Source organism: Miniopterus schreibersii, assembly GCF_964146895.1.
Source record: "Miniopterus schreibersii genome assembly, chromosome: 2".
Classification (NCBI taxonomy): Eukaryota; Metazoa; Chordata; class Mammalia; order Chiroptera; family Miniopteridae; genus Miniopterus; species Miniopterus schreibersii.
The window spans coordinates 34,367,314-34,392,989 of NC_138102.1; the positions used below are offsets into that span (position 1 = coordinate 34,367,314).

General features: G+C 38.3%; 1 protein-coding gene across 1 annotated transcript in view; it reads left to right on the forward strand.

The window, feature by feature from the left end:
- The window catches only part of NALCN (sodium leak channel, non-selective), a 273,012-nt gene that overhangs the window by 218,849 nt on the left and 28,487 nt on the right, over positions 1 to 25,676 (forward strand). The window contains exons 19-28 of the mRNA XM_081127411.1: positions 7,010 to 7,111; positions 7,484 to 7,553; positions 10,065 to 10,156; positions 10,245 to 10,367; positions 12,478 to 12,534; positions 12,777 to 12,897; positions 12,991 to 13,122; positions 14,075 to 14,242; positions 15,941 to 16,045; positions 21,120 to 21,226. Of these exons, the coding sequence (XP_080983537.1) occupies positions 7,010 to 7,111; positions 7,484 to 7,553; positions 10,065 to 10,156; positions 10,245 to 10,367; positions 12,478 to 12,534; positions 12,777 to 12,897; positions 12,991 to 13,122; positions 14,075 to 14,242; positions 15,941 to 16,045; positions 21,120 to 21,226 (1,077 nt within the window). The remainder of the gene's footprint in view (positions 1 to 7,009; positions 7,112 to 7,483; positions 7,554 to 10,064; positions 10,157 to 10,244; positions 10,368 to 12,477; positions 12,535 to 12,776; positions 12,898 to 12,990; positions 13,123 to 14,074; positions 14,243 to 15,940; positions 16,046 to 21,119; positions 21,227 to 25,676) is intronic.

A 25,676-nucleotide genomic window follows, 5' to 3' on the forward strand; every position in this document is an offset into this window, starting at 1 on the left:
GCTTTTTCCCATTTGGCAAGTTCTCCTTTTCAAATTACAGTTTTACTGGTCAGCCTAGCAATTCAACAACTTTGGATAAGTTTGTGTCAAGTTCTCTGTGGCTCCACATACTGGGCTTTTCTAGCAAGGTACACACAGCACCACTGAGAAGGCCTGAGTACCTGCAGCATCCCCCAGGCCTTTGGGCTAGACTTGCCAACTGCTCAGTGGACTATGAGGGAAAGAAAGGTGCTGGGTGACCCTGCAGATGAGAGAAAGGCAGGCAGATGCCCCTGAAGCTGAGTTAGAGTCAGCCTCCTGATACAGCAGCAATTTTTTAGAACCAACATTTGGCAAGAATATCTTGAGGTTTTAAGAAAACAGAGTGTTGAGTATTAATATATCAATATTGATCAAACATTAAATTATTAACACCCAGTATTAAATATATTTATTAATATTTAATATATTGTAAATAGTAAGTACTAATTATTAATGTTGGGTATATTGCTGTGACATTATATATTAATCAAATATTTAATCTACATATTAAATATTGCCATAAGTGATTCCATTAAGGCTACTTAGTTGTTGGTTTTCCTTATTAAGATCTTCATAGCACTTATAAGCTCTTGTAGACAGTTCAAAGACCATTTTGAGATACAGAGACTAAGTGGATACATGGAAATTAAGCTTATTCAGAGAACAGTAAACGAAGGAGATAAAATCTGTGGCTGTATGCGTTTGTATACAACACAAAATAGTGAAAAATTTCAAAGTGATAAAATATAACTTAATTGAAGCAAAATTTTATACACACACACACACACACACATATATACATATATTGCTTTTTTAACAACCAAACTTCCATTCAACCTTTAATTTTTTTTTTATTGAGAAATAATTGACCTATAACATTATATTAGATTTAGGTGTACAAAATGATGATGTGAGGGGATATTTATGTATTATGAAATGATCACCACAGTAAGTCTAGTTAATATCCATTACCATCTATAGCAAAATAATATATTCTGAGATGTTTTCTTATGTAGTTCCTGATTTGTGATAATCAAACTGTTATATTTCATTGAGCTAGTATCTGCTTTGCAGATTATTTTTAGATAAACTCCAAAGTGATTGTAATTTTGCTCTGGATTAGGAGAGCTGCTATTCAATTTTACCTAACAAATGTGGGAAGATATTTTAACATGGTTTTTCTTTTACTATTTTATAACTGGGGAATAAAGTAATAAGTAATATAGAAAAATACATATCTGTGGGAAAATTGGTTCATATGGTTTATGCAACATTTACAAAATTTCACTTTTATCGTAATAAAAAATTTAGTCTTTGTGTTGTGATTTACAATTTTCTGAGTCAGTAGTTGGGTTACAAAAGTTGAACTCCAATGAGTGGTGTGCGGTTTCAGGCATCTTATTTGTTGAATTTTAATAAATACATTAGAGGCATAGATTTCCCATGAGTTAATTTTCTTTTTTGTTAAAGTACCTACATACGATAAGCCTTCTTTTATTTTTCAATCCACAGTGAAGTTCTAGTTGCCCTAGACATGTATTTACATGTCTATATAAAAACATTTTTATTAATAATGCAAGATTGAAAAGAACTAATCTGTTGCTATTCAAGAGCCATATCCATTCACTCAGGACTGGGCTGATTCACGAAGGAATAGGGTATTCACTACGATAAAAATGCAGCTTTCTCCTCACCTCAGCGAGAGCCCATTACAGAGCAACTCACCCATCAGTATCTGCTATTGTCTCTTCTTTGGACAAGTCGCTTCAGTGGAGTCAGGTAAGAGTCCACGCCAGGAAATACTCATCATCTATTTCCTTTACAGTTCTACCATAGTTTTACATAATTATCCCTGAAGGACTATCTTCCTGTTGTCTGTTGATATGATTACATTATATTAACTGACACTGGATAATATTTTACAATGTGCTACCTTTTGGAGTTCAAGATTTGAGTAAAATTCCTCAAATTTAGTGCTCTGCAAAGTTATATTGCAGTTCTTTTAGATGGTAATTAATATCTGATGGTATCATGTAATCTAACTTTTCTATAATGAATGAAAATAATTTGAAGACTCCCAGATCTCTCTTTTTCATTACAGAATTCACAGGCTTTTCCAACACCTTTGTTCTGGAACATTAAGAAAGAAGACATGGAGAAAGAGAAGAAAGAAACCTAGGACCCCCTGCTACTGTTTCTATAAACAACTAGTGGTGTTTAAAGGCTAATAAAGCACCAAAGATCTCTCGCATAACCATAATCTTTGGGCCAATTTAAAAATATTTTAGATGGAGAAATGTCAAGAAAAATAGAGACAATTTCTTAAGACGCGATTCTCTTCCCTCAGCCTCCGTAAAAGATTATATATATATGGCTGTCATGTAAGGGGCAATTGAAATTCCACAGCACAAAGGCAATGCAAAGAAGAAGAAAAAAGAATCAATCTTTCATATGTTTTTTTCAAAGGCTTGGCAAGAAACCAGGGGTAATATTTTTGCAACTGGGACTGTGTGTTTGCTGTAGAATATTCCCACATTTGAATCATCCTCAGGGGTCCTCGTCTTGTTTTACTTTCAAAGGTAGAGAGGACATAACATTAACCCCAACTGGGAAAAGGAAAATGCCTCACTGTAATTCTCCCCCAGGGAGCAGGAATAAAGGGATTACATATGCCTGCATAATGGAGAATTTCCTCACTCAGACAAGACAAAAGACTTCATTATTTTTCACCAGACACTTGAAACCTTGTGCCTCCCAGGTCAAGAAGCCAAGCAGGCAGACCAGTGTTTTTTATGTTAAGCCACTAGATGGACTTTCTAGGAAACTGGCCTTTCTAGTACTTGCCATGGTGAAGAGAAAGATGATGAAGACCTTAATACCACAACTCTATCGGCCTTTCCTCTAAGGAAAGCAACACCTTCCCTGAAGATCAGTGCGCTCTTTTCAATACCATTACCTTTGCTTTTTCTCTAGGGAGCAAATAAATGAACATTTTCTTCCTGAAAACATGTTTCTTTTATCTTTATGTGAGACCAAAAGACATCTAAATTCAAATGAAAAATTTTAAGTGGCAAAATATAACTTAGTTGAACATTCAAGAGCTTCTGAGTAGGTTCTTTACTAAAATATTGGTAACATATTAAGAGTCTCAAATTCCTTATTGATAAAACATTGAAAATCTCAAATTCCTTAGTTACTACTTCAGCTTGGTGGTAGATTGCTGTAAGACACGATATATGGAGACCATGTTCCCAGCAACAGATCAGGTCTCCCATTTAAGACATTGAAATGAGTTCATCTCAGCTTCATGTTGGCTTACAGAGTTCCCCTTAATAGTGTTCACCTAAAATATAGATAAATGTTTATAAATGCTCTACTCCCAAGAAGCAATGTCTAATCCCTTTTTCATTAGTATGTAAGCGTCTCATCTGTCATAGGTGTGCAGCTCATTTTTTGGTGGCATAGTATTCCAACTTGTGATGAAATTAAGATTATTTAACTTCCCCTTTAAAAAGCATATTTCAAACACATGCTGTTTTGTTTGTGATTATTTCCATGCTTCATAAGCATGAAGTGATCAAAAAAAGAAATTAAAATATTTGATCTTCACAGAATTTCAAGGTTCACTCATTTAAAAAATATTTATTGAGCACCTACTGTTTTCTCATTCAAAAGCCATTAAAGATACTCAAAGGAAAGAGGGAGGTATTGGAGCAGTTGATCCAAGAAGAGACTGAACAAGAGCACTGCTAAATGGAGATGTAGACTGTTTACCTTTGCCTCGGAGGTGGAGTGCTGGGATGTGTGGGGCTGGCACAGGGAACCACGCTGAGCCTTAGATACCAAAGTTGACCTCTTACCACCAAGCAAAGGTGGCCCCATTTGCCTGACTTCACTTTGGTCAGATTACGTGGGTACTTTTGGAGCCCAGGAAACGCAGATGTGGGTAAGCAGCCTCTGCTCAGAGAACAAGAAGAGCCTGGCAGGGCCCACCCAGTGTGGAAGTGGAAGCCACTGGAGTTTATGCTTGGCTCCAGTGGAACTCCGAAATCACCTGCTACATGGTTAAATGGGCCCAGAGTTGCTGAGCATTTTATTATTTATTCCCATAATTATCTAATTTAAGATTTTATTAGCAAAGAGTGTTATAAACATAGAAGAAAGTGATAGGAAAAGGAAATGAAAGGAAATGGTTTTAAGTATCATACACATTGAAATGGCTGTCTTAACCGGATTAAGCACAGGTTTTCTGATTGCAGGGTAGAGCTAAAAACCAGCCCCCACACCCAAAAATCACTGAATCATACAGAGAAGGAAGATTCCCCTACGTGGCCAAAACTCTAGCCCGTTTTCGTACTATTTTCTGAATTCTCTGGACCCAGTGGGAAAGAGTAAAGTGATCTTGAGCCAAAGAGGAAAAGGGACTTGCTTTCTCACCACAATTTCAGTCACGCTGTTGGAAGAAGAGATGTCAGAGGTTTTCCAATGGCGAGGGAGTCTGCACAGAGACCTGTTTGTCTTGTAGTTAGAGGAAGGGGGTCTGGGCAGGATCCACAGAGGACACCCAGCAGGAATGGGTGTGTTATGCTGACCCAGATTTTGGAACATCTGTAAGCCCTGGGGTCAGTAGATGGAGTGCTAACTCTTCCCCAGTGAGAAGGCCCAGGCAGCTTTAGGCTGGACTGTTAGGCAGACACTGTAACCCGCAGAAATTTCGTTTCTTTAATGTGACCCTTCCTCCTTTATTTCCTTTTGATCCAAACTGGCCTCATCTGGCACCCTGACTCACCTGCCCCCTTCTCCCTTGCATGGCCACTCCCTTAAGCATTGAGCCCTCAGGACAATAAGGTTCTGATCAACATCAAATAATCTCAGGAGCAAAGCCTCAGGTCTGTTGACCACAGATACAGAGTTTCGGTCAAACTAGAGATAGCTTCTAGGACGTGGTTATGTTTTAGCTCCAGGTACAGAAAAGCAGCAAAACCAGACGAAGTGATGCCATGGCCAACATTAGGACCAGATACACTGATCAAACTACCCCTCCCCTAGTGCCAACCAGTCAGTAGAGACTGAAACCTTGACCATGACCCTAACTCCCTTAGTCATCATGATTAATGATTTTTCTCCTATATAACCCACCCCCTGAAAGCTATTGGGGAGCCAGGTCTTTAGGTATTAGCTCACCTGTGTCTCCGGGCTTGGGCTACTTCCTAAAAATAATCACTTTCTTTGCTCCAAACTCCTATTCACATCTTATTGGGCTTTGATGCTCACAGGCAAACGGACCCCTCCAACAGTCCTTTATTACAGGCAGCTTAAAGCCAGTTGCATTCTTCCAACTCAAACACAGCAGGTCAACCAATTCAAATGGATATGTTATAATCCAGGCGTATGTATTTTGTATGAAAGGTCGAGACATCTCGACTACTTCAGGGGAGATTTGTAACAAAAGAATAAGTTACTAGGACAGTGGCTGCAGCTTAAGTCTTGACAGTTTACACAAATGGCAAGGATCTGTATATATGTCAGAATAATACCATTGTGCAAATAAATTTTCTCAGGATGGCTTCATAATTTTCAGTTCTTTGTTGGATAAACAGTCCTTAGTATACACAACATGCAACACCTTTGTCAACTCAGCCTAACTTACAAATGTATCTTCCTATGCAACGTCATTGTAGTCTTGGAAATAAGCACAATCTCTGTATATCATTGTCATAAATTCTTGTTGTTCAATGAAATTTTCACTTGGATTTTATCTCAGAGTGGATCGTGCTGCTTATTAAACTAAGAATTGTGATTATTTGAGCTTTATTTTCTGTAATGCATTTGCATTCATTGAGCTTGTATGATTTTTCATAGGTATTTACCATAATTATCTTCACTGGCATCAAAGGCATTTTTAGGTACTTAAATATGCACATGGTATCATAAAAGCTGCTGTTTTAAGTGTAGTAAGCAGACACAGACACAGTAATATAAATCAAAGCCAGTCTGGGTAACATATTAGGAAATATAAGTATGAAAGTGTAGAGCAATGACAGTTGTACAAGTGTTCAGGTGTTGAATAACTACAGTGTATAAGATTTTCATACCATAAAATCATAGTATTTTAAGTCTATGCATTTTCTTTGAGATCAAGGCCTTCTCCTCATGTTACCCATAAGGGAAACGAGCTGAAGGGTTACTCAACTAATTCGTGACAGTGTCACCTCTGGAACACAGCTCTCCTAACCCTTGTATTATTTTCCTTCCACTTGACTACTACCTCAAGGGAATTTCTGTCATTTTCAGTTGGGGGGAGCTTTCTGGAGAAGAAATTTTGTTCTCTCTCCAAATCACTCACACCACAGTTACTGAGTCACACAATTATGAAAAAGAGAACATATTTTTAAAAGTCTTCGGAGTTTTGTGGCTGCAAAGAAAATGGTGAATGATTACCTATAAGTCACAAGCTTTAGACTGAGGTTTCTCTAGGTATTAATTCCAGCTTTAGTTACTTCTCTTTACTGCTAATTTGTGCCTCTCTCTAACTTTATGCTTTCCAGTTTTCCTAGAGTTCTGCAAAATCTTCTTGAAACATATATTCCATCATCCTAGGGGCCTTGGTGGACAAATCCTTCCCTAAGGGGTTTTAATGGAAATCTCCTTGTCTAAATTCAAAAACAATGACATGATTAACTATGATCAGGTTGGCCCTACTACTCACAGAATCCCAATAGAAGTTCTCCTATTTGGGTGATGGGGGGAGGGGCAAGAGCTTTCTGTTTATTTTCCAGTCCCTCTTCATAGCTACGACAGTTCTGCTTTGTAAGTGTTCTTGACCTGAAGCCTAAAACTCCTTTTCCTTTATGATTATGTGCCATTTGCTGTATTTTGCCTGATCATTGGTGTTTCCTTAAAAATAATCAGAGTAATGAGCAGTTATGTATTATTCATCCCATGTGTACAGATCACGCATTTATCTTGGGCTACCTTTTTTCCCTAGAGCTTGCACTCGACAGCGCATGCTGAGTGGTTCATTTGAGGGGCAGCCGGCAAAGGAAAGGTCAATTCTCAGTGTGCAGCATCACATCCGCCAAGAGCGCAGGTAAATACACTAGGAGAGGAGGCTGCAGGCAGACTAAGGAAAGGAGTGTTACAGGAAGTGTTCACTGTACACAGCCCTGGTTAGCAGATAGGCATGGGTTCTATTCCTTGATGCTAACAGTAATGAAATTTACAATCAGATCCAAAGATGCAAAAGATCTTTCAAAAATATTTTCCTTCATGATGGCAAAATTCTGAATTTTGTTAAATGGGATCAAAGACATTTGAGTAGACTAAAGCTTTTGCTATAAAAATAAATTTACTTGTTTTATTTAAGAAAAGTTGTTTTGTTTATTTTTTTTAAATAATGATCATTGCTTACATCCAAATCTGGTCTTGAGATGTACTGACTGATTGGTTGTGGTCCTTTTAGATCACTAAGACACGGATCAAACAGCCAGAGGATCAGCAGGGGGAAATCTCTTGAAACTCTGACTCAAGATGTAAGTTCTAAGCAATGCTTTGGATTTTGGAAACATGATTATGAAAATGTATTTAAATGACTGCTCAGACAATTCCAGCACTTGGGTCTTTCAGTCACATTGTTATATCTCCTTAAGACTTTCTGCCAGAGGAAATAAGGAGACTCTGGAAGTAAATTAAATAACAAGGTACAGAAAAGTTATGGCTAACTCTAGAAAATTCCAGACATCCCACAAAGCACATACCTTCATTAAGATATCAACACAAAAATGACATATCCATTATATTTGACTGAAATTAAAAACATTCAAAGCATTTTATAGGAACGATTCACATTATTAACTTTGAATGCTTACTAAATTCCAAATATTCTAGACTCTAAATGCACTTTCCATTATTTCAGGGCTTTACATACTAGGAAATAAAATTTGATTTTTAAAGGAATTTTTGAGTCAAAGTCTGCATAAGATTTCCCAATAATTTCTTTGCTTTTGGACCCTAGATCATTCATTTATTTATTTACTGACCCAATTATATATTGTGTTCATTGTAGGCCAGATTCTGTTCTTAGTGATTAGAACTAATGGGGAAACAAGACACCATCTCTGCCCTGTAGGCGCTTAAAGTCTAGCAAAAGAGATGGTGAGCAAGTAAACAAATATATAATAATTTCTGGATGATTTTCATTCTTTTTTTCATTGCTGTGATAGGTTGACTCTGTACTATAAAGAAGAATAAAATACTGTGAAGGAATGGAAGGTGGAGATTTGGGAACAAGTAATGTTAGAGGGCGGGCAGTGTAGACTCCTCCACATGGGGTCAGAGCCCCAGATGAGTGAAGGAGGAAACCACATGAAAATCCAGGGCACCAGAGGAGGCATAGTCTGACTTCCAGGTTAGACTCCCCGGCAGCTCTACCATGCCAACATTACCATAGAAGTGGAAAGCGCATGCTAAGTAATTATCATTAGTGAAGCCTGGATTATAACATATGTCTTAGGCTGAGTCTGGATAACTTGGCTGAGAAAGCAACCTTGAATGTCCAAAGCCAATGATGGTAAGAGGTCTGTAGCAAGAGAAAGTTGGCAAAGCCTTACAGGTTTTTGTTTTTGTCTTTTCCACCACTTACCCCTTATTTCTTAAGAGTTTCTGGAATGTTTTTAGCATACTTCATCTGCTTTCAAGAAACTGCTATCTTAGTCAGTAAACTCTCCTTACTAAGTGTTCCCGGGAAAATTAAGAATGGAAGAAGTTGGTGATGAGACACCTGATATCGCCATTACCCAAGGTGCATGGTTCTAATTAGCGCAAACATCTGTTACCTCCATGATTTTTTAAGCCAGAGAGCTGTCTGATATGATCCACCGTCTTGTATTGTCAACGTGGAATTGTGATGGGATTCAACACGTGTCTTGTGTACTCACTACAGTTTGTGATCAGCCATAGCACATGAAGAAAACTTCTAGGTGAAAATTCAGAGAGACAACACTGGTTCAAGGGACTTTCCTTCCATGGAATTCAATAAAAATGCACTCCAAAATCAAATTAGAACATGGCTTTGAAAATGTGTTTAACTCCATGCAACAAAAGGTTCTGTTTGAATTACCTCAATTGCAGAAGTTTATTTCTTCTTCAAAGATATTTTGTTATGTGTTCTACATAGATGTATAACAAAAATCCACCCCTTGTCTTCTCCATAGCAAAAGGTCATGGGGGTTCTGCTATTTATAAGAAATCTTTCCTAATGTTTTTTCCTCCACAGTAGAAGCAATTTAAAATGGAGAGTTTCATCTTTTTCACTTGTTCCAAATGATAGAAGAGACAAACAATTCAATCTAGGCACTATTTTCTATAAAATGTATCAAGTTATTTGAACAATGGCCCTCCATCTCCCACAGAGTGAAAAGCAGAGTCCATATCCTTCATGATCTGCTCCCCACACCCCCCTCTGGCCTCATCTCCTACACTGTTGCTTGCTTTCCACCCACACTGGCATCCTGGCTATTCCGTGTGCAGACCCACTCACTCCTCAGAAAGAACATACTTCTGCAAACATCCGGTGGCCTGCACCCTTCTAGCCTTTGCTCAAATAACAGTTCTTATTGAGGTCTGCTCTGATCTGTCTATTTAATCTTGGAGGCCTCTAGCACTCTATTCCCTTTTGTTTTTTACCAAAGTGCTAAAACTTTTCTCACATTCTTACTTATTTTGGTTTAATTTTGACCTGTCTCCCTAACCAGAACATTAGCCCCACAAATCAGGGATATCATCTTGTGTTTTTGTTTTCGTTTTATTTCCCCTTTTGCCACATTCCCAGGACTAAAACAGTACCCGGCACATAATTGGCTCTCAATAAATATTGTTAATGAAAAAAAAATCCTTTGGAGTAAAAAGACCCTCGTTAAGATGACCACGGCCATTAAGATATATATAAAATAAAGATACTTATTTCAGTTTTTTTAAATGATCATTTTGGGGTGTTCTTCAAAAATAGCACCCATTTTGATATGGCCCTTTTAATTTATTTCTAGCATTCCAATACAGTGAGATATAGAAATGCACAAAGAGAAGACAGTGAAATAAAGATGATCCAAGAAAAGAAGGAACAAGCAGAAATGAAAAGGTAAAGGGTGCTACAGTGTTTCTTGGCTCTCGTTTTGGAACGGCAAACGTGCCCTTAAGCTTACTCTCCCATAAATGTCCCCTTCAAGGAAGGTGCAGGAAGAGGAACTTCGAGAGAACCATCCGTACTTCGATAAGCCACTGTTCATAGTGGGCCGGGAGCACAGGTTCCGAAACTTCTGCCGGGTGGTGGTCCGAGCACGCTTCAATGCGTAAGTACACTCGGTTTCAGCCAGGGTTTGGCCTGAATCGTACAAACAGCAGGTGGGGTTGTCATACCAGGAAGAAGGACCGTGTAATCCTAATGGGGTCACAAAATAAACTGTGGGCTAATTAATCATGCTGCTCCTATTTGCTGAGCGGCCAACAAGGTGGGAAACAAACAAAGGTTGCAAGCAGTTTACATTTATATAAAACTCACGTTTAGAAAGCACTTAACAGCCAATTTTTATCTGTTCATTTTAACTGCTGCTCAATATGTATGTGTCAGTGTTATTAACTCCATATTTATTTTGAACACTGAAACAAAGGGAGACCGAATGACAAGGTAAAGGTCATTGCACCCATCTTCTTTTCAACTTGTAATTTCTTTGAGATCAAAATACCCCAAATGGTTTCTTTTAGAATAATGTAAAGTAGAAAGAAAGTTTCCATTACCAACTGTTACGAGAAGAAAACCCACTGGCCAGTGTCTCTATACCTACATGGTAGAAACTTGCAAGAGGCTGGAGGATGCTGCATTTGTGGTGATTCATGCCAATTTTAGCAGACAGCCAGTGGATGAAATAGATTTTTTGTCATGCATGACTAAGTAAATACCTTAAAGACATTAAGAGTCCTGGAGGAAGTAAGAATACTTTCCCATCTGTAATTGGACCTTTCCTGATTCTACTATTTAAGTAAATTGATCTCCTTTGTTGATAATCAGTAGCATATGATATTTGCTATCTATTATGAGCTGAATTGTGTCCACCCCCCAAAATATTTATATGTTGAAATGCTAACCTCCAGTACCTCAGAATGTATCCCAGATAGGGACTTTAAATAAGTAATTAAATTAAAATGAGGTCATTAGAGTGGACTCTAATCCAATATGACAGGTGTTCTTATAAGACAAGGACATTTGGACACAGACACATATAGAGGGGAGACTGCATGAAGACCTAAGGAGAAGATGGCTGTCCACAAGCCAAGGAGAGGGAACTGAGACAGATCCTTCTCTCAGCCGTCAGAAAGAACCAACCCTGCTGACACCTTGAACTTCTAGCCTCCAGAACTATGAGAAAATGAGTTTCTGTTGTTCAAGCCACTCAGCCTGTGGTACTTTGTTATAGCAACCATATGAAACTAATATATTGCCGTAACATTTCAGGGCTGAAGAAGACCTCATCAACCATTTGGTGTCATTTGTGTGTCCCCTCCTCCAACAGAGGAGGGCGTTTAGCTCAGCAGAGGTTGAGAGCTTTGCTCAAGGACACCAGCTAGTGCATGGCCCTCTCTGATGGTCAGTCCATTGTTCTTTCTGCTGTTCTAGAAAGACCTTCACAGCTTCAAGTACCTGAGTAATAATCATTAAACACTCCCCTGAGTTTTCACAAAGTAAGGGAAGAAGTTGGCAATTTAGAGTTGATTTGGTCAGTTCCAAAGTGGGTTTTTCATCTGGAATTATCCTGTTGGTTACCTTCAAGTTAATATGTAATTATTAATTCTCCACTCCGTTTAGTGTGGTATAATTCTCCTTGTCAGCAATGCAGTTCATATGGACCAAAGATGACTTTGTTGTGATTGGGAGTACACATACAAATGCCGTTGGGGGCTTCACTGAAGATTGGTTCCCTGAAAGTAAAAGTTAGAAATCCCCACTCCGAGAAATTCTATGTACATTACTCCATAAGATCATAGTTAAATACAGTGTGAAGTGCTCTATTGAATTTATAGATATTTAATTAAATAATTATGAGGAACGTCCTTGAACTGCTAAGGCAAAGATTTTTAACTGAGTGTTTTTAAAGGGAAGTCAAAGTTTAATTTTGTAATACCCATGTCAGAAATTGTGAAATGGAATCATTAATTCTAAAATTAAGTATTTTGAGAAATATAAACTTTACTTTCATATGAATCAACTGCAAACTCTTCTGATTTTTCTTTCATCTAACGTTCTCTGCCTTCCAAAGTCACATACAGTTAACATATATTATAATGGACATTTTTAAAGAGGGTGAAAAAGATTTAAGGTAGACGAGATGCTTATAAATAGTAGGCTGCCAAGTTATAACACCATTGCTATGTTGCAGAAGCTCATATGTTTATTCTCTCTTACAGATCTAAAACAGATCCTGTCACAGGAGCTGTGAAAAATACAAAGTACCACCAACTTTAGTAAGCTTTTCAAAGTCTTTTTTCCATGCACATTTGAAGTTCCCATGTACTATTTCATGTTGCATAAAAATATTTAAAATTCTCTATTTTCTTGCTACCTTGTGCCATGAAATAAGACAACTGATGATGATTCATCAAAAAAATACCAGTCACGTTCTTAGAATCGCAGCAGCGTCTTCTCTGACTTTTAGCCACCTTTGCCGGAGAGTTTGTGTCGCTCAGTTCTGTTTGGTCTTTGGCAGTGATTTGTTGGGATTGGTGACTTACCTGGACTGGGTCATGATCATCGTAACCATCTGCTCCTGCATTTCCATGATGTTCGAATCCCCCTTCCGGAGAGTCATGCACGCACCTACTTTGCAGGTACTGCTGCTGAACCTTAGCCCCCAGCTCCCAGGAGAAACTCTGACCTGCGGTTTTCCCACTTGTGATCGCGCTGCCTGTTGCTCGTTTCAGATTGCTGAGTATGTGTTTGTGATATTTATGAGCATTGAGCTTAATCTGAAGATTATGGCAGATGGCTTATTTTTCACTCCGACTGCTGTCATCAGGGACTTCGGTGGTGTAATGGACATATTTATATATCTTGTAAGTCTTTGATTATTTCCTAAATGAAAAATATAATGGATTAGTAAAATCTCCCACTTTTCTTGGTACAAGAGTGAGATATGTGAGTCACGAAGGGGTAGATGCCAAAACTCAGTTGTTAAGTGGAGAGTGTCCATTATAGCTGAAGAAGAAGCATGTGTATAAAAATCTAAATTAAAAGCATTAAAAAGATTCATGGGTAGGGTTGAAGTACATCATCCACTTTCATGTATACGTAAGACATACATTAGTAAGGTCTAAGGCAGCAAATCTAGTTTGCCCCCCACAATTCTTGTGGCTCCTACACTAACAAAAAACAAAAACCCACAGAACTATATCATATAATTGATTGATGAGCCCCTTACTGCTAAAAGCAAACTAAACTGAGAATGGTTGGACCTGTCTCTCAATTCTAAGGCACAAAATATCTGGCTAGGAAAGACCATTCAACTGTTTGGTTAAACTAATTTGAAAAACCATAGTAAACAACTCAAAGAAATTTCATTATTTTTCTCTATGCCCAAGAAGGCATAAAATCAGCACAGCAAGGAGAACTATGGCCATTAACTGTAGCATGTTTAGATAGTTAATAAACTAGTATCAGGTCAAGCATGAGGTTTATATCTTTGATCAAAGAAATTTCAATCCTGCTGACATCAGTGGAGCCTCCCGTGTGTCAGTAAGGGAAGGGGCAGAGTGCCCTGGTGCACACACACGGTGGGCATCCCGTTTCATTCCTGCATCTATTTGATGACTTTTCTTTGGGGCTGCTTGGGTCTAGGCTGGGTTCACAGTTTAGAGTTAAGAGGCTGCATATTCACCGGGTGGATGCTTGTCTCACACAATACGTGGAGTCTCTGCTAAGGGAAAGTCGTGGCCAGTTGGCTCTCAGAAAATGTGAATAGTCGAGGATAAATTGTATAAATTTCAGAGGAGATTTTTTTTCCTCTAGGTGAGCTTGATATTTCTTTGTTGGATGCCTCAAAATGTGCCTGCTGAATCGGGAGCTCAGCTCCTCATGGTGCTTCGGTGCCTGAGACCGCTGCGGATATTCAAACTGGTGCCGCAGATGAGGAAAGTGGTTCGAGAGCTTTTCAGCGGATTCAAGGAAATTTTTTTGGTAAGTCACAGTGACCTCTGCTCCCAGTGCCCATAGTCCAGCTCTTCAGTGTAGCTAACGAGAGGGTAAAGCGAGCCTGGCTTGTCAAGGTGAAGTCTACAATTTTGATTTTTGGCCAGAGGACTATAAAAGCACTAACAAAGCACAGCACGCATTCAGAAATGTTCCCCCTGAATGCTTCTGCCTTATTAGTATAGTTATTTCAACAAACATTTTTTTTAAGCTATAGAAAAGCACTCTGGAAATGACAATGAAAGAAGAATCCAAAGACATAATATTTGCTGACACTTCCATTCCTAACTCGTGACCCTAATTTCTACTTTGGGTTTTATTTTCCCCATCTGAAAATTAAGGGTAAGAAGGTTAACACCATCTACTCCACAAATCATATCAGGAATTAATACATCTGGTTCATAATCTCATTTAATATGTCTCTTAAAGCATACCGCATTAGAATTTGTCTCTGATCTTTAGAATGTTAACATAAAACAAACTAAAAAACAGGAACATACAAATGTACCCTACGTTAACTAATCTAAATGTACAATAATGCATACTTGCAAACGTGATTGAGGGGGAAAACATTCTTTTTACTTGAGCAAACATTGATTTATGGTCTTCTAAGAGCAGGGCTGCAGAAAAAGCAGCGAGTAGAAGTTCATTGCTCACAACCTGTTTACAGAAGGATCTTTGCCTTACAGAGGAGTGATCAAAGGATGCTTTTTATTACTGATGATTTCTGCTTGTGCCTGGAAAATGTGAATTAATTTGCATGAGCCTGTTTTACATCTTGCTTTCTGGAGAATAGTTGTAGTTGCAGTTGATCCTAAGGTATTTTAAAGACAGATTGGAATGTTACTATAGGCATAGAGTTGTTAACATTTTTTAAAGATGTGTTTAAAATTTCATATTTTCTTTGCAATAAAGCCATAAAATGGTGGCTTTCACACAGCTAGAGTGGAAGGAAAGCAGAATATCACGTGATGGGCAATGTAGGCATATCTTTGACCCTTGATAGATTTTAGAAGAGAATCTATTTGTGCCTTTCTCCTGGTGATGTTTCTGTGTAATTTTAGTATACTTAAGTATATTTTAGATTATTCAACCAGAGCAGATCAGTGGTGTGCTCAGTATTTTACCCTTTGCCATCTTTCTCTGTGGAGACCAACGTGGTCCTCCAGCAGAGGGAGCCTGAATCAGAAAATAGATTTGCTTTGAAACTGAGTTACCTCAAATCCTGTGAGTAGCACATTCACACACCATCATGCTCACAAGAAAGCAAAGCCACCGTCTCCCTAATTTATGCTCTGCTAATAAAGGTATGAACCCATTTTGAGAAAATGGGGAAAGTATAATTATTTAAACATTTTTCTTTTGCTCCATTCAGTAAAATGGATCAAAGTGTTGATTTTAAAATCAGAAAAGTCTAAGTCATATCAAAAATACCTTAGCCCATTTTCTTACGTGAAAGTCATATGTTTTTATTCTGAAAGTTCAAAACCTCTTCTTAATTTTCTTCTTTTAACATTCCAGTAAGGCTAATTGAATGACCTGTGCTGGAGAAATTAAAAGATATCATCAAAAGATCATGAATTTCGTACAATGTTATCAGAAAAGTCCTGTTCATATTGCTGTTCAAGCCAAACCTACTGTTTAATGTTTTACCAAGAGATTTGATATCTCACCAATTTCTTTCAGGTCTCCATTCTTTTGCTGACATTAATGCTTGTTTTTGCAAGCTTTGGAGTTCAGCTTTTTGCTGGAAAACTGGCAAAGTGCAACGATCCCAACATTATTAGGAGGGTAAGATAATCCTTTTCGTTTTTTGGAATAAAAATTAAGATAGTCAACCATCCCTTGGTAAGCATGTGCTGAGGCAACTTTGAGAACCCTCCTGACAAAACTCAATAATTTTCTTCCCAAGAACTCCTTTTGCTTAAGCATGCAGTATATCTTTTCTGGCTAACAAAGCTTTATAGGATTATAAGCACATCTCAGGGACTTCTGCTCTTCCCTCTTATTCCAGTGTCAATCTACTGTTGACATCTTCTGCATAGTCACCCAAGATTCCAGGTGCTGAACCTCAGAAACTTTCAGCCCACGTTCCACTGGATCTTTCTCGAGCTTAATCCTGCCTCTGTTGTCACATGAGACTCATGTAAACAAACAGCCTCCCCACCCAAAGTACTAAAGGCAAAGTCTGACTTTCTCACCCCTTTATAATCCTCCACTCCAGCCTTCTCCCCATTAAAAAGTCAAGGCCTTGCATTAGTTCTGAGCTGCCCAGAATCTTCCTCATTGAGACAACACGCAAAGACCAAAGCTTGGATGCTTTGCTACAGCTTTCTCCCGTAGTCAGTGTCAGTAAGAGAAGCTAGCTGCTGGAACAACCCCAGTATTTCAGTAGCTGAACATAATGAATATATTGCATCTTGGGTAATTTGGACAGATCTCCTCCAAATGATCTCGCAGGCACTCAAGTTCCTTCTATTTTGTGTCTCCACCCTTTGCTGTTTTCAAGTCTTCTCTGTTTAGCTGACTCATACAACAGAAAACCACCTCTAGCTGATAGGGCTGTGGGCTGAGCTTAGAACCATCACACCTCACTTCAGCCCACATTCTACTGGAAAGAGCACAGCCTCACCAGACTGGAAGGGCAACTGCAATACGCACTTTAGTGGTGTATTCTGTGGGGGACAGGGGGACAATTTGGTTAATAATTGCCAATCTCTGCTACACTATCCAGTGTCCCATTCTTTTAGGACTCTGCCTTATATTGTGAATAGGCTAATGACGTGAACCAAGTGCTGTTGATGTATAAACTAGCAAAAGTATTTCCTCATTCATACAGGTAAAATAATGCCCTGAATCCATTAAAATGCATGTTTTGGAAAGGATTAATAGAGCTGAACTACAATACATATTTCCAGCAACTATGGCTATCTGATATAGATTTATATCAGTTTGAAAATTACTACATTTTCAGGATTCTAATTATAAAAATTATTAGCTCTCTAATTGTTATAAAATACAGATAACATCTTTGTGCAGTCAATATATGTTATCGATTATATTCAAAATGAGGATTTCAGGAAGTGGAGAACAGAAGAGACATACATAAGTTAGGCGGACCTTATGTTGATTCCCAAATCTAATTCACTGCTTCCTTTAACTTCCCTCCCCAGAGGAACTTCAATAAACCTGAGAAGACATGTAATGAGGAACATGGTGTAAAGGTCATGGTGTACCAAATTAGCTAATGAAGGAAGTAAGGAATTGATTCATTAATCCACAAGCTTGTGTAAGGAAAGAAGGGTTATTTTAGATCCACACTGAATAGAGACAAAAAAGATAATCACATTTCAGGATGAAGACTAGTAGGAATTTTGATGACTCAGTATATTCGTAATAACTAAGAACAATGTGCATTTATATTATCTGCTCCTCCCCAGCCCAAAGTAAAGATTGATGACTTACTTGGATAGGAAACAGAGCACACAGTGGATGGACAAGCACACAGATATCATGATGCACTTGTCCTCTTTCCCAGAGCAGTGACGCATTAGAGGTAGGCTCAGAGGACAGCCTAAGAAAACTTAGTCACTGTAGAGAGCGTCTACGTCAGGCAGAATAATTGAAAGGAAATGTGGTCTGTGTCTTCACATCAAGACAGGTTTTTTCTAGTCCTGATATAGGAGGCCAAGGCCAAGGAAAACATGCAGATGAAGGAAACTTCAGGTCTACCTCAGAACTTCAGTCCATCTTTCTAAAAGAAGAGACAAAGGGAAAGGCGAAACTAGATACCCCAACATTTGGATCACACAGCTAAAGTTCAAAGATAGCAAAGCTTGAGCTGTTGATGCCGTGTTTTCCAGTTGGGAGAACATGTTATTTTCTTGATGTCTGCCTGAGCACTTCCTCCCTTGGCTCCTTTTTCTTAAAATTTGACAGCAGAAATCTTAACATCACTTCAGATGGAGATATGGAGCCCAGAACTTAGTCACCAAAGCCCTGTAAACAAACTCTGAGGATACCTTTTGACAGTTATTAACTAGCAGTTATGTATAAAGCACCATAATTGGTGAAATGAGGGCTGAGACAATGTGTAAGTCATTGCCATTGCTTTGCGGCATTTACTGTCCAGTCAGAATGTTTGTTTCATGTTTAAGCCACTATAACATAAAGGCAGAATTTAAAAGGGCACATGAGAAGTGAAAGTAATATGCAGTCTTTTTTTTTTTTTAATGTATCTTTATTGATTTCAGAAAGAGGAAGGGGGAGAGAGAGAGAGAGAGAGAGAGAGAGAGAGATAGAAACATCAATGATGAGAGTCATTGATCGGCCGCCTCCTGCATGTCCCCAACTAGGGATCGAGCCTGCAACCCGGGCATGTGCCCTGACGGGGGAATCGAACCGAGATCTCCTGGATCATAGGTCACTGCTCAACTGCTGAGCCTCACTGGCCAGGCAATATACAGTCTTTCAAGTACAGGAAGTAGTGTTTCCACCTGGGGGTGCTGTGCTGACCAGGCTTTACGGAGAAGTAGGGATTCTAGCAGGAAAGGCCCTTCCAAGCAGAGGAGACGAAATGAAGAAAGTAGTTACGGTGACTTGTTCTGATCACTTAATCTCTCTGAACCTATTTCCTCCTCTTTAACACTTCTCACACAGTGATATTATAAAGATTAAACTAGTTTACTTAGGTAAAGTCCCTAACCCAAATCCCAATAGTATGTGTTAAACTTCACTTCCCTCCCATGTCAAAATGAATTGAAAAACAGGCCAGAAATGTAGTTTAGGAAGAGATCCTCAGGGACCTGGAATGCCAGTCTAAGGGGGTCAGAATTTCTTTGATGAGAAATGAGAAGTCATCAAAGGCTTATAGGAAAAGGAATCAGACACATCAGTGCTCACAAAGCACAGGTGTTGTCCCGAGAACTACCACTGTTACACGCATTCTACTGAAGAGGAAACCAGATATACGAAGGTTGAATGACTTATCCAGGGTCACCATCCAATAAGTGGGGAAGCTGAGATCCATGCCCGGGGCAGCCTGACACCATAGTCCATGCTTCTAACCAGGACACTAGGCTGCCTCACCCAACCAAAGGGCGACTCTGTTGGACTCAGAAAAACAGTTTGGAAGAGGCAGTAAGGACAAGTCCATCATGGGACCTTGATATGATACCCCTCAGCACAGCCACTGGGAATAACATTGTAGATGAATATGTATGAGAAGATAATTGGAATATATTTTAACTGAAAAAAATGAGCTATGAAAGAATAAAACTGTACAAACTCATATATGCATAGGAAAAAAGACTCAAAAGATATACATCAAAATGCCAGTTATGTTTGTCTTTGAGTAGTTATAGATAAGTTTATCTATGCTTCATAAGTTAAAGGCATATTATTTGTGTAAGGCTTTTATTCTAAAGAATTGTATTGGTAATCTAAACAGGTGTAATGTTGGTATTAAACTAGTTGAAATAAGAATGAAGACATGGGCCAGGTGTGTAGGGAAAAGCCCCAAGCAACTCTGAACTCTTGATGTTGGGGTGTTGATAGGACGTTGGTCGACAGACAGAAATGGGGAAGCAGGAAGGTAAGTGATTTAAAATCGAAGGTGACTTCAAGCAGGTTAAAATGTGAAGTTCTGTTGAAATATTCAAGTGTATGCGCTCTGAACCCAGAAAGGAGATTTAGGTTCAAGTACAACCATCATAATCATAGAATCAAAGAAAACAAAAGGAAAAATTAGGACAGAGAATGAGTCCAAAACTTCTTGCTAATATTCTATTTTTTTAAATCCATTTTAAACAGTTTTATTGAGCTATAATTCACCTACCACACAATTCGCCCACTTCAAATGTACAATTCAGTGATTTTTAGCATAGTCAGAGTAGTACAACCATCACCACAAGAAATTATAGAACATTTTTATCACTTTATAAAGAAACACAGTATCTTTTCACTAACACACTTCTTAGGAAACCTTATCCCCCTGACACCTCCATCCCTAAAAACCACTTAATTACTTTATGTATCTATACAGTTCCCTGTTTTGGACTTTTATATGAAAGGAATCATGTAATATGTAGTCTTTGGTGGCTAGCTTTTTAAACTTAACATAATATTTTCAGGGTGCATCCATGTTCTGGCATGTATCAGTACTTCATTCCTTTCTATGTACGGATATACCAACTTTTATATACGTATTTATCTATTGATAGACATGTCGATTTTTTCCACCTTTTGACTGGTATAAATAATGCTATTTATGGTAATAGTGATATAAACATTCATGTATAAGTTTCTGTGTATATGTTATTGGTTTTTTATTTATCATGGGTAGATGCCTAGGAGTAGAATTTCTAGGTCTTATGGTAACTCTTTGGTCATTTGAGAAACTGCCACACTATTTTCTAAAGTGGCTGCACCATTTTCCATTCCCACCAGCACTGTGTGAGGCTCTAACATGAGGATTTCAATTCTGCAAATCCTCCTCAAAACCTGTTATTAACTTTTTGATTATAGCCTTCTTGGCCGGTGTTAGTGGAATCCCATTGTGGTTTTGATTTTCATTTCCCTGATGACTAATGGTGCTGAGCAACTTTTCATGTGCTCATTGGCCATTTATATATCTTCCTTGGAGGAATGTCTGCTCAAATCTTTTGCCCACTTACTAATGCTTTCAGTATCAGCTTTCACCACTCATCTCTGCAACCTTTGTTACTATTTGCTGGTTAGCTGTCCACATCCCTATTATAAAGAACTTTGTAATTATATGTAAAATGGATTTCTTATCTTTTGTCTTCTCCGAGTTCATTTTCTGACCAGGTTTCCTCCCCAATCTCCTTTTTTTTTTCTATTTTAGGAAGATTGCAATGGCATATTCAGAATTAATGTGAGTGTGTCCAAGAACCTAAATTTAAAATTAAGACCTGGAGAGAAAAAACCTGGATTTTGGGTGCCCCGTGTTTGGTAAGATATCAGAAAAATATCTCTAAGAATGCTTTATTTGTCAGTATAAGGTTTAAAATCAGTATAATATAGTGTGAAACTAAGAGTAACTCTGACAGAGGTGTTAAAGTGATTTGAAGGTGAAGCACTGAATTACAACAGTATGCAAAACTACAGTAAATAGGAGAAAAAGTGGTACCCAGAGTCCTATGTTGCTTGATGAAACTAATGAATTATCACTGCAGTATATTTCAAATACTTTAGAAGTTTATATCGAGATTCACATGGCCTTAAAATTAGAGAGATTTTTTTTTAAACTTTCAATCAGATTTTTAATCAAATTTTACTTTAACTTTTAAAAATTAATTTAGTTTTTTTAAAAATGTTGATCAAATTAAAACTGAACTCACCCTGAGTTTATATCTTTAAGGGAGGATCTGATGTCCTCATAACAATTATAAGGAAGCCTACCTAAATCATACAGCTATTTCAATTTTAAAAACAACTGACATTGAAGGATTTTCATTATTGAAACACTAGAAAGGGATAATCAGTAACACAATTGATTGCATATATATATCTAACTCTTTAAAATTTATCTTTCTTGAAAATGAGTTTCCAAAGCATTTATATTAAAGCTGGAAGTGCCTACTACCTCCTTTCTCATCCATTTTACTAATGACCAGGAATGGAATATCTCAGTCTGCTTCATTGGTGAGCTGAGTGTTCTATCAACTGCATTTGTAAATTGTTAGCTGTTTTCTTTTTATTCCATTTTACCTCCTAGAATAATGAGTGAAGCACAGCAACTACTCTGTTTTTGTCATAACTTATATTCTCTACTAAATGTCAAACTCTTTAAAAGGAATAACATTTCACCCGTTTGTAGGACTCATTGTTACTGCTTTGGCATTTCTCTAAAATGAAATTCACTTTTATAAACAAGTCAATACAATTTTTATAGGATTTTTATTTTTTAAATACCAAAGAATTATGAAAAGATAAATTAATTTTGGGTATGTGGCTTCATCAAGGGTATAGAGAGATAAAACACATGGGACTATATCCCAGTGCTAACTAGAAAATCAGTCTCATTTACATTAAAATAAAAAATTAAAGAAGCATGAAACATTTATTTTTTTGTGAGGTTAAAAACTCATTATTATACCATAAATAATTTATTTAAATCAGTACATCAGTGGAATTTTTTTTTTCTTCTGGTTTGGAATTTTGGCTAAAGCCTCAAAGCTGAGGTTAATAGGAGATAAGGTATTATTATTTTCTAAAGAGAGCCACTAGGCAATCCCAGCAGAAGTTACTACTAAAAAATTATCCACCTCCATCACCCAGGTCATGCAAAAGAAAACACTACACTCACAGAAAACATCATGAAGTGAGTGAACCCCTCCCTTTATCATAGAAAAAGGTGTTTCCCACTCCAGCCAACTAAGGACCCCCAGGAGGACTAGCTGACATCAGAGATTGGCAAGGCAAGAAGAGAGACTTCTGTGGGCAAGCAGCTCTTCACTATCTGGCAGGGCAGGAGTATCTGACATTCCCTGAGGGCCGAGTCATCACTGCTTAGGGCCACCTGATCTGAGCCATCTTGATGGAACACTGCTGCAAAGGGTTACATACTGGGGAGCAGGTGCCCTTATTGGAAAAGGCTGTGTGTGTGTTCCCAGGACTGGGAGCTGAGAATCACCTACAGACTACACTCACAGCAGGAATGTCACAATGGGGCATCCTCATTGGTGAGAGTGTTTTAAAATATAATGTGTTAATGGAGAATTTTAGGTATAGTAAGGTCAACAGATCAAGAGACAATCAATTACCATTGAAGAAATAACTTGATGCTCACAGTTCCCAAGAGGAAGGGCCATGCCCCACCACAGAGCCACACAGGGAAGCACCAGGGTTGGTCATGAGGCAGAAGGAAAGGGACTGTGGGCAAGAGCTTTTTTTCTGCTTTCCCTGGGAAGGAAGATGAGGCAGGCAATCAGGCTTAGGGTTGGCTAGTTTGATCATTTCAGTGGGCTCTGGGACATGGGGACTGCCCTCATGATCTGGTATGTGGCCCTGGGGTGATTAGGGCCAGTATATAGTGGCCTGGAGTATGAAAGCCTAATAAAAGAGGTGGTTGAGGGTATGGACTCTTGACTGACTAGTTTGTATTTGAAAAGCACACCCTAGAAAGGACTTTTCCCAAGGTTGGGAAGAGGGTGCTGAAGGAGGCAGAAGGCCAAGGCAGAGTGACGTGGACATTTTATCAGGTTGTCCAGAACAAAGTGAGTCCAGCATATGTATGTAGGACAGATGATAAAGTATCAGATTTACAGAACCTAGAAACATGGTTAATATATGGAGTGTTTCATAGGAACACACACATGCACTCCATAAAGAATAACAGCTGTTGTGACAAGACCACCAATGGCCAGAGTACCAGAGCATAAAATACGCAGAGCCTCACTCCATTTCTCTAACTCCAGTCTTGTAAGAACCAGATGGGAGCCTGAAGAGAAGGAGTGGAGCAGGGAGGTCAAAAACTATTCTTCTCTCCTCAAACCACTAGTCAGGCTGAGCTGCTGAGGATGGGATCCCTATGCTATACTGGGTTATGATAGCCAAGGTTAGACATAAAATGGAGTGGACTTTTTAGAATGAGCCTGATCTAAAAAGCTTTGTAATCTCCCCAAGATGTCAGGAAGGGAGCTAGGACATCCTAGAAAGCAGTGTTGGGAGAAAAGTAAAGTTTTTTCCAGTTGTACCCTATGGTATTCAACTTGTTTCATAAAACCAGCTACCTATGATTTTAAAAATCAGAGTAAGTTGAAATGTAATGTCTTTTGTAAGTTATTAGGGATTTCAAGTTCAATGACACTTTAAAAGCTTAAGTGAATAAAGAGGCATCATTTGAACATCACAATAGTTTTTGTCCATTTGTTCAGAAAATTGTGACTTGGATTAATTTTAGTGAAATGTAAATCTTCCATCAAATAAATGTCAGCTGTAACCGTGGTAATTTTCACAATTTCCTTCTTTAGTAAGCTCGTCAAGAGTTAGCAGTCAAAAATTTTGTAATTTTATATTGGCTAATTTACGATTAAGAAAATAACTTATATCTGGGGATTGGCCTAGATGAATGCTTTGATAATTATAATTAGGACATAAATGTGCACTATCTAATTCAGGAGACACGGTGGTTTCTGTATTTTCTCTTTAAATGAATACATTCATTTTCTTTGGAATCACTCAGGCTTGATAAGATAAAATTACCTTGGTAAAAAGGATTAAGCGTGTCATATATTATAAATATTGTGTGTTTTGCTTTAAGCAGAAGTCTTTGATATAGGAAAATGGAATTTATGAGAGAGAAATCAAGAAAATAGTTTGTTTTATAATAAGTGCATTTATTGAGTGTTCACTGTACGCTGGGTACTATGCTGTCACTGGGGACAAGCTATAGGTCCTGACCCCCAGGAGCTTGAAGTCTGGTGGAGAACAGAAAATAAAATTACAAATAATTTAATATAATATGCAAAGGGTTTTGATGCTACATAAATAAGCCCCTAAACTCACTTGAAGCTCACCTGAAATCTTGCCTCTAGGTAATTTTATGTTATACTGTGATACAATCTAGGCAGAAGATCAAATTTTTGTAGAATCTATATGGCTCAAGCAATTTGGGAACACCCTTTAAGAAAAAGAATATAAAACTACCTTGTCCTTGTAAGTTTAATGAAAACATAGGACTATATGAACTCACAGCTGGGCTGCTTCGAGGATCTTGGAAGGTACCTGTCCAGGGAAGGGCTCGAGGTGTAAATTTCTGTAGCTTCCTGGTCTATTGGCCAGGATAGGATACAGCAGGCAAAGGGTGCAGGACACACACAGGAGAGGCCCTTAACCAACTATGACAGGACCAGGGCCAAGGACCCCGAGGAGAAGACACTCAGTTATTTCGAAGAATGAATAGGAATTAGGCAGCTGAAAGGAAGAGGAGTCTTGGGCAGGTGAATGGGGCAGGGGGGCTAGGCAGAGGTAAGGTGTTGCAAACTGAGGAAAGTCAAATTGCCATTGCCAAAGTGCAAGGCAAAACTATTGGTGCATTCTAGGAAGTACAAAGAGGTTCTAATTTCTTTAGACTAGATTGTGGAGATGTAAGATACCGGGTGCCATTTGGATAATGTCACTCCCTCTATTTTCACATCCAAGGGTAGAGGCTAAGTTTCTTTCCTCCATGGTGCCCCCATCTTCTCAGAGTAGGAGCAGCTTTCCTTATCATGATCTTGCAGACCTTGGAGCACTTTTCACTGGGAGGTAGAAGACTGACCAAATTGTGAGGTCAGAAGCAGTGCCTTAGTTTTCTGAATTAGATAGACAAGATTATAATCTTTTAAAAGTTAACCAGAAAAGATGATATTTAAATAGCCTTCCAAATCAAGGAAGAGCTACAGGTAAAACGATAGTA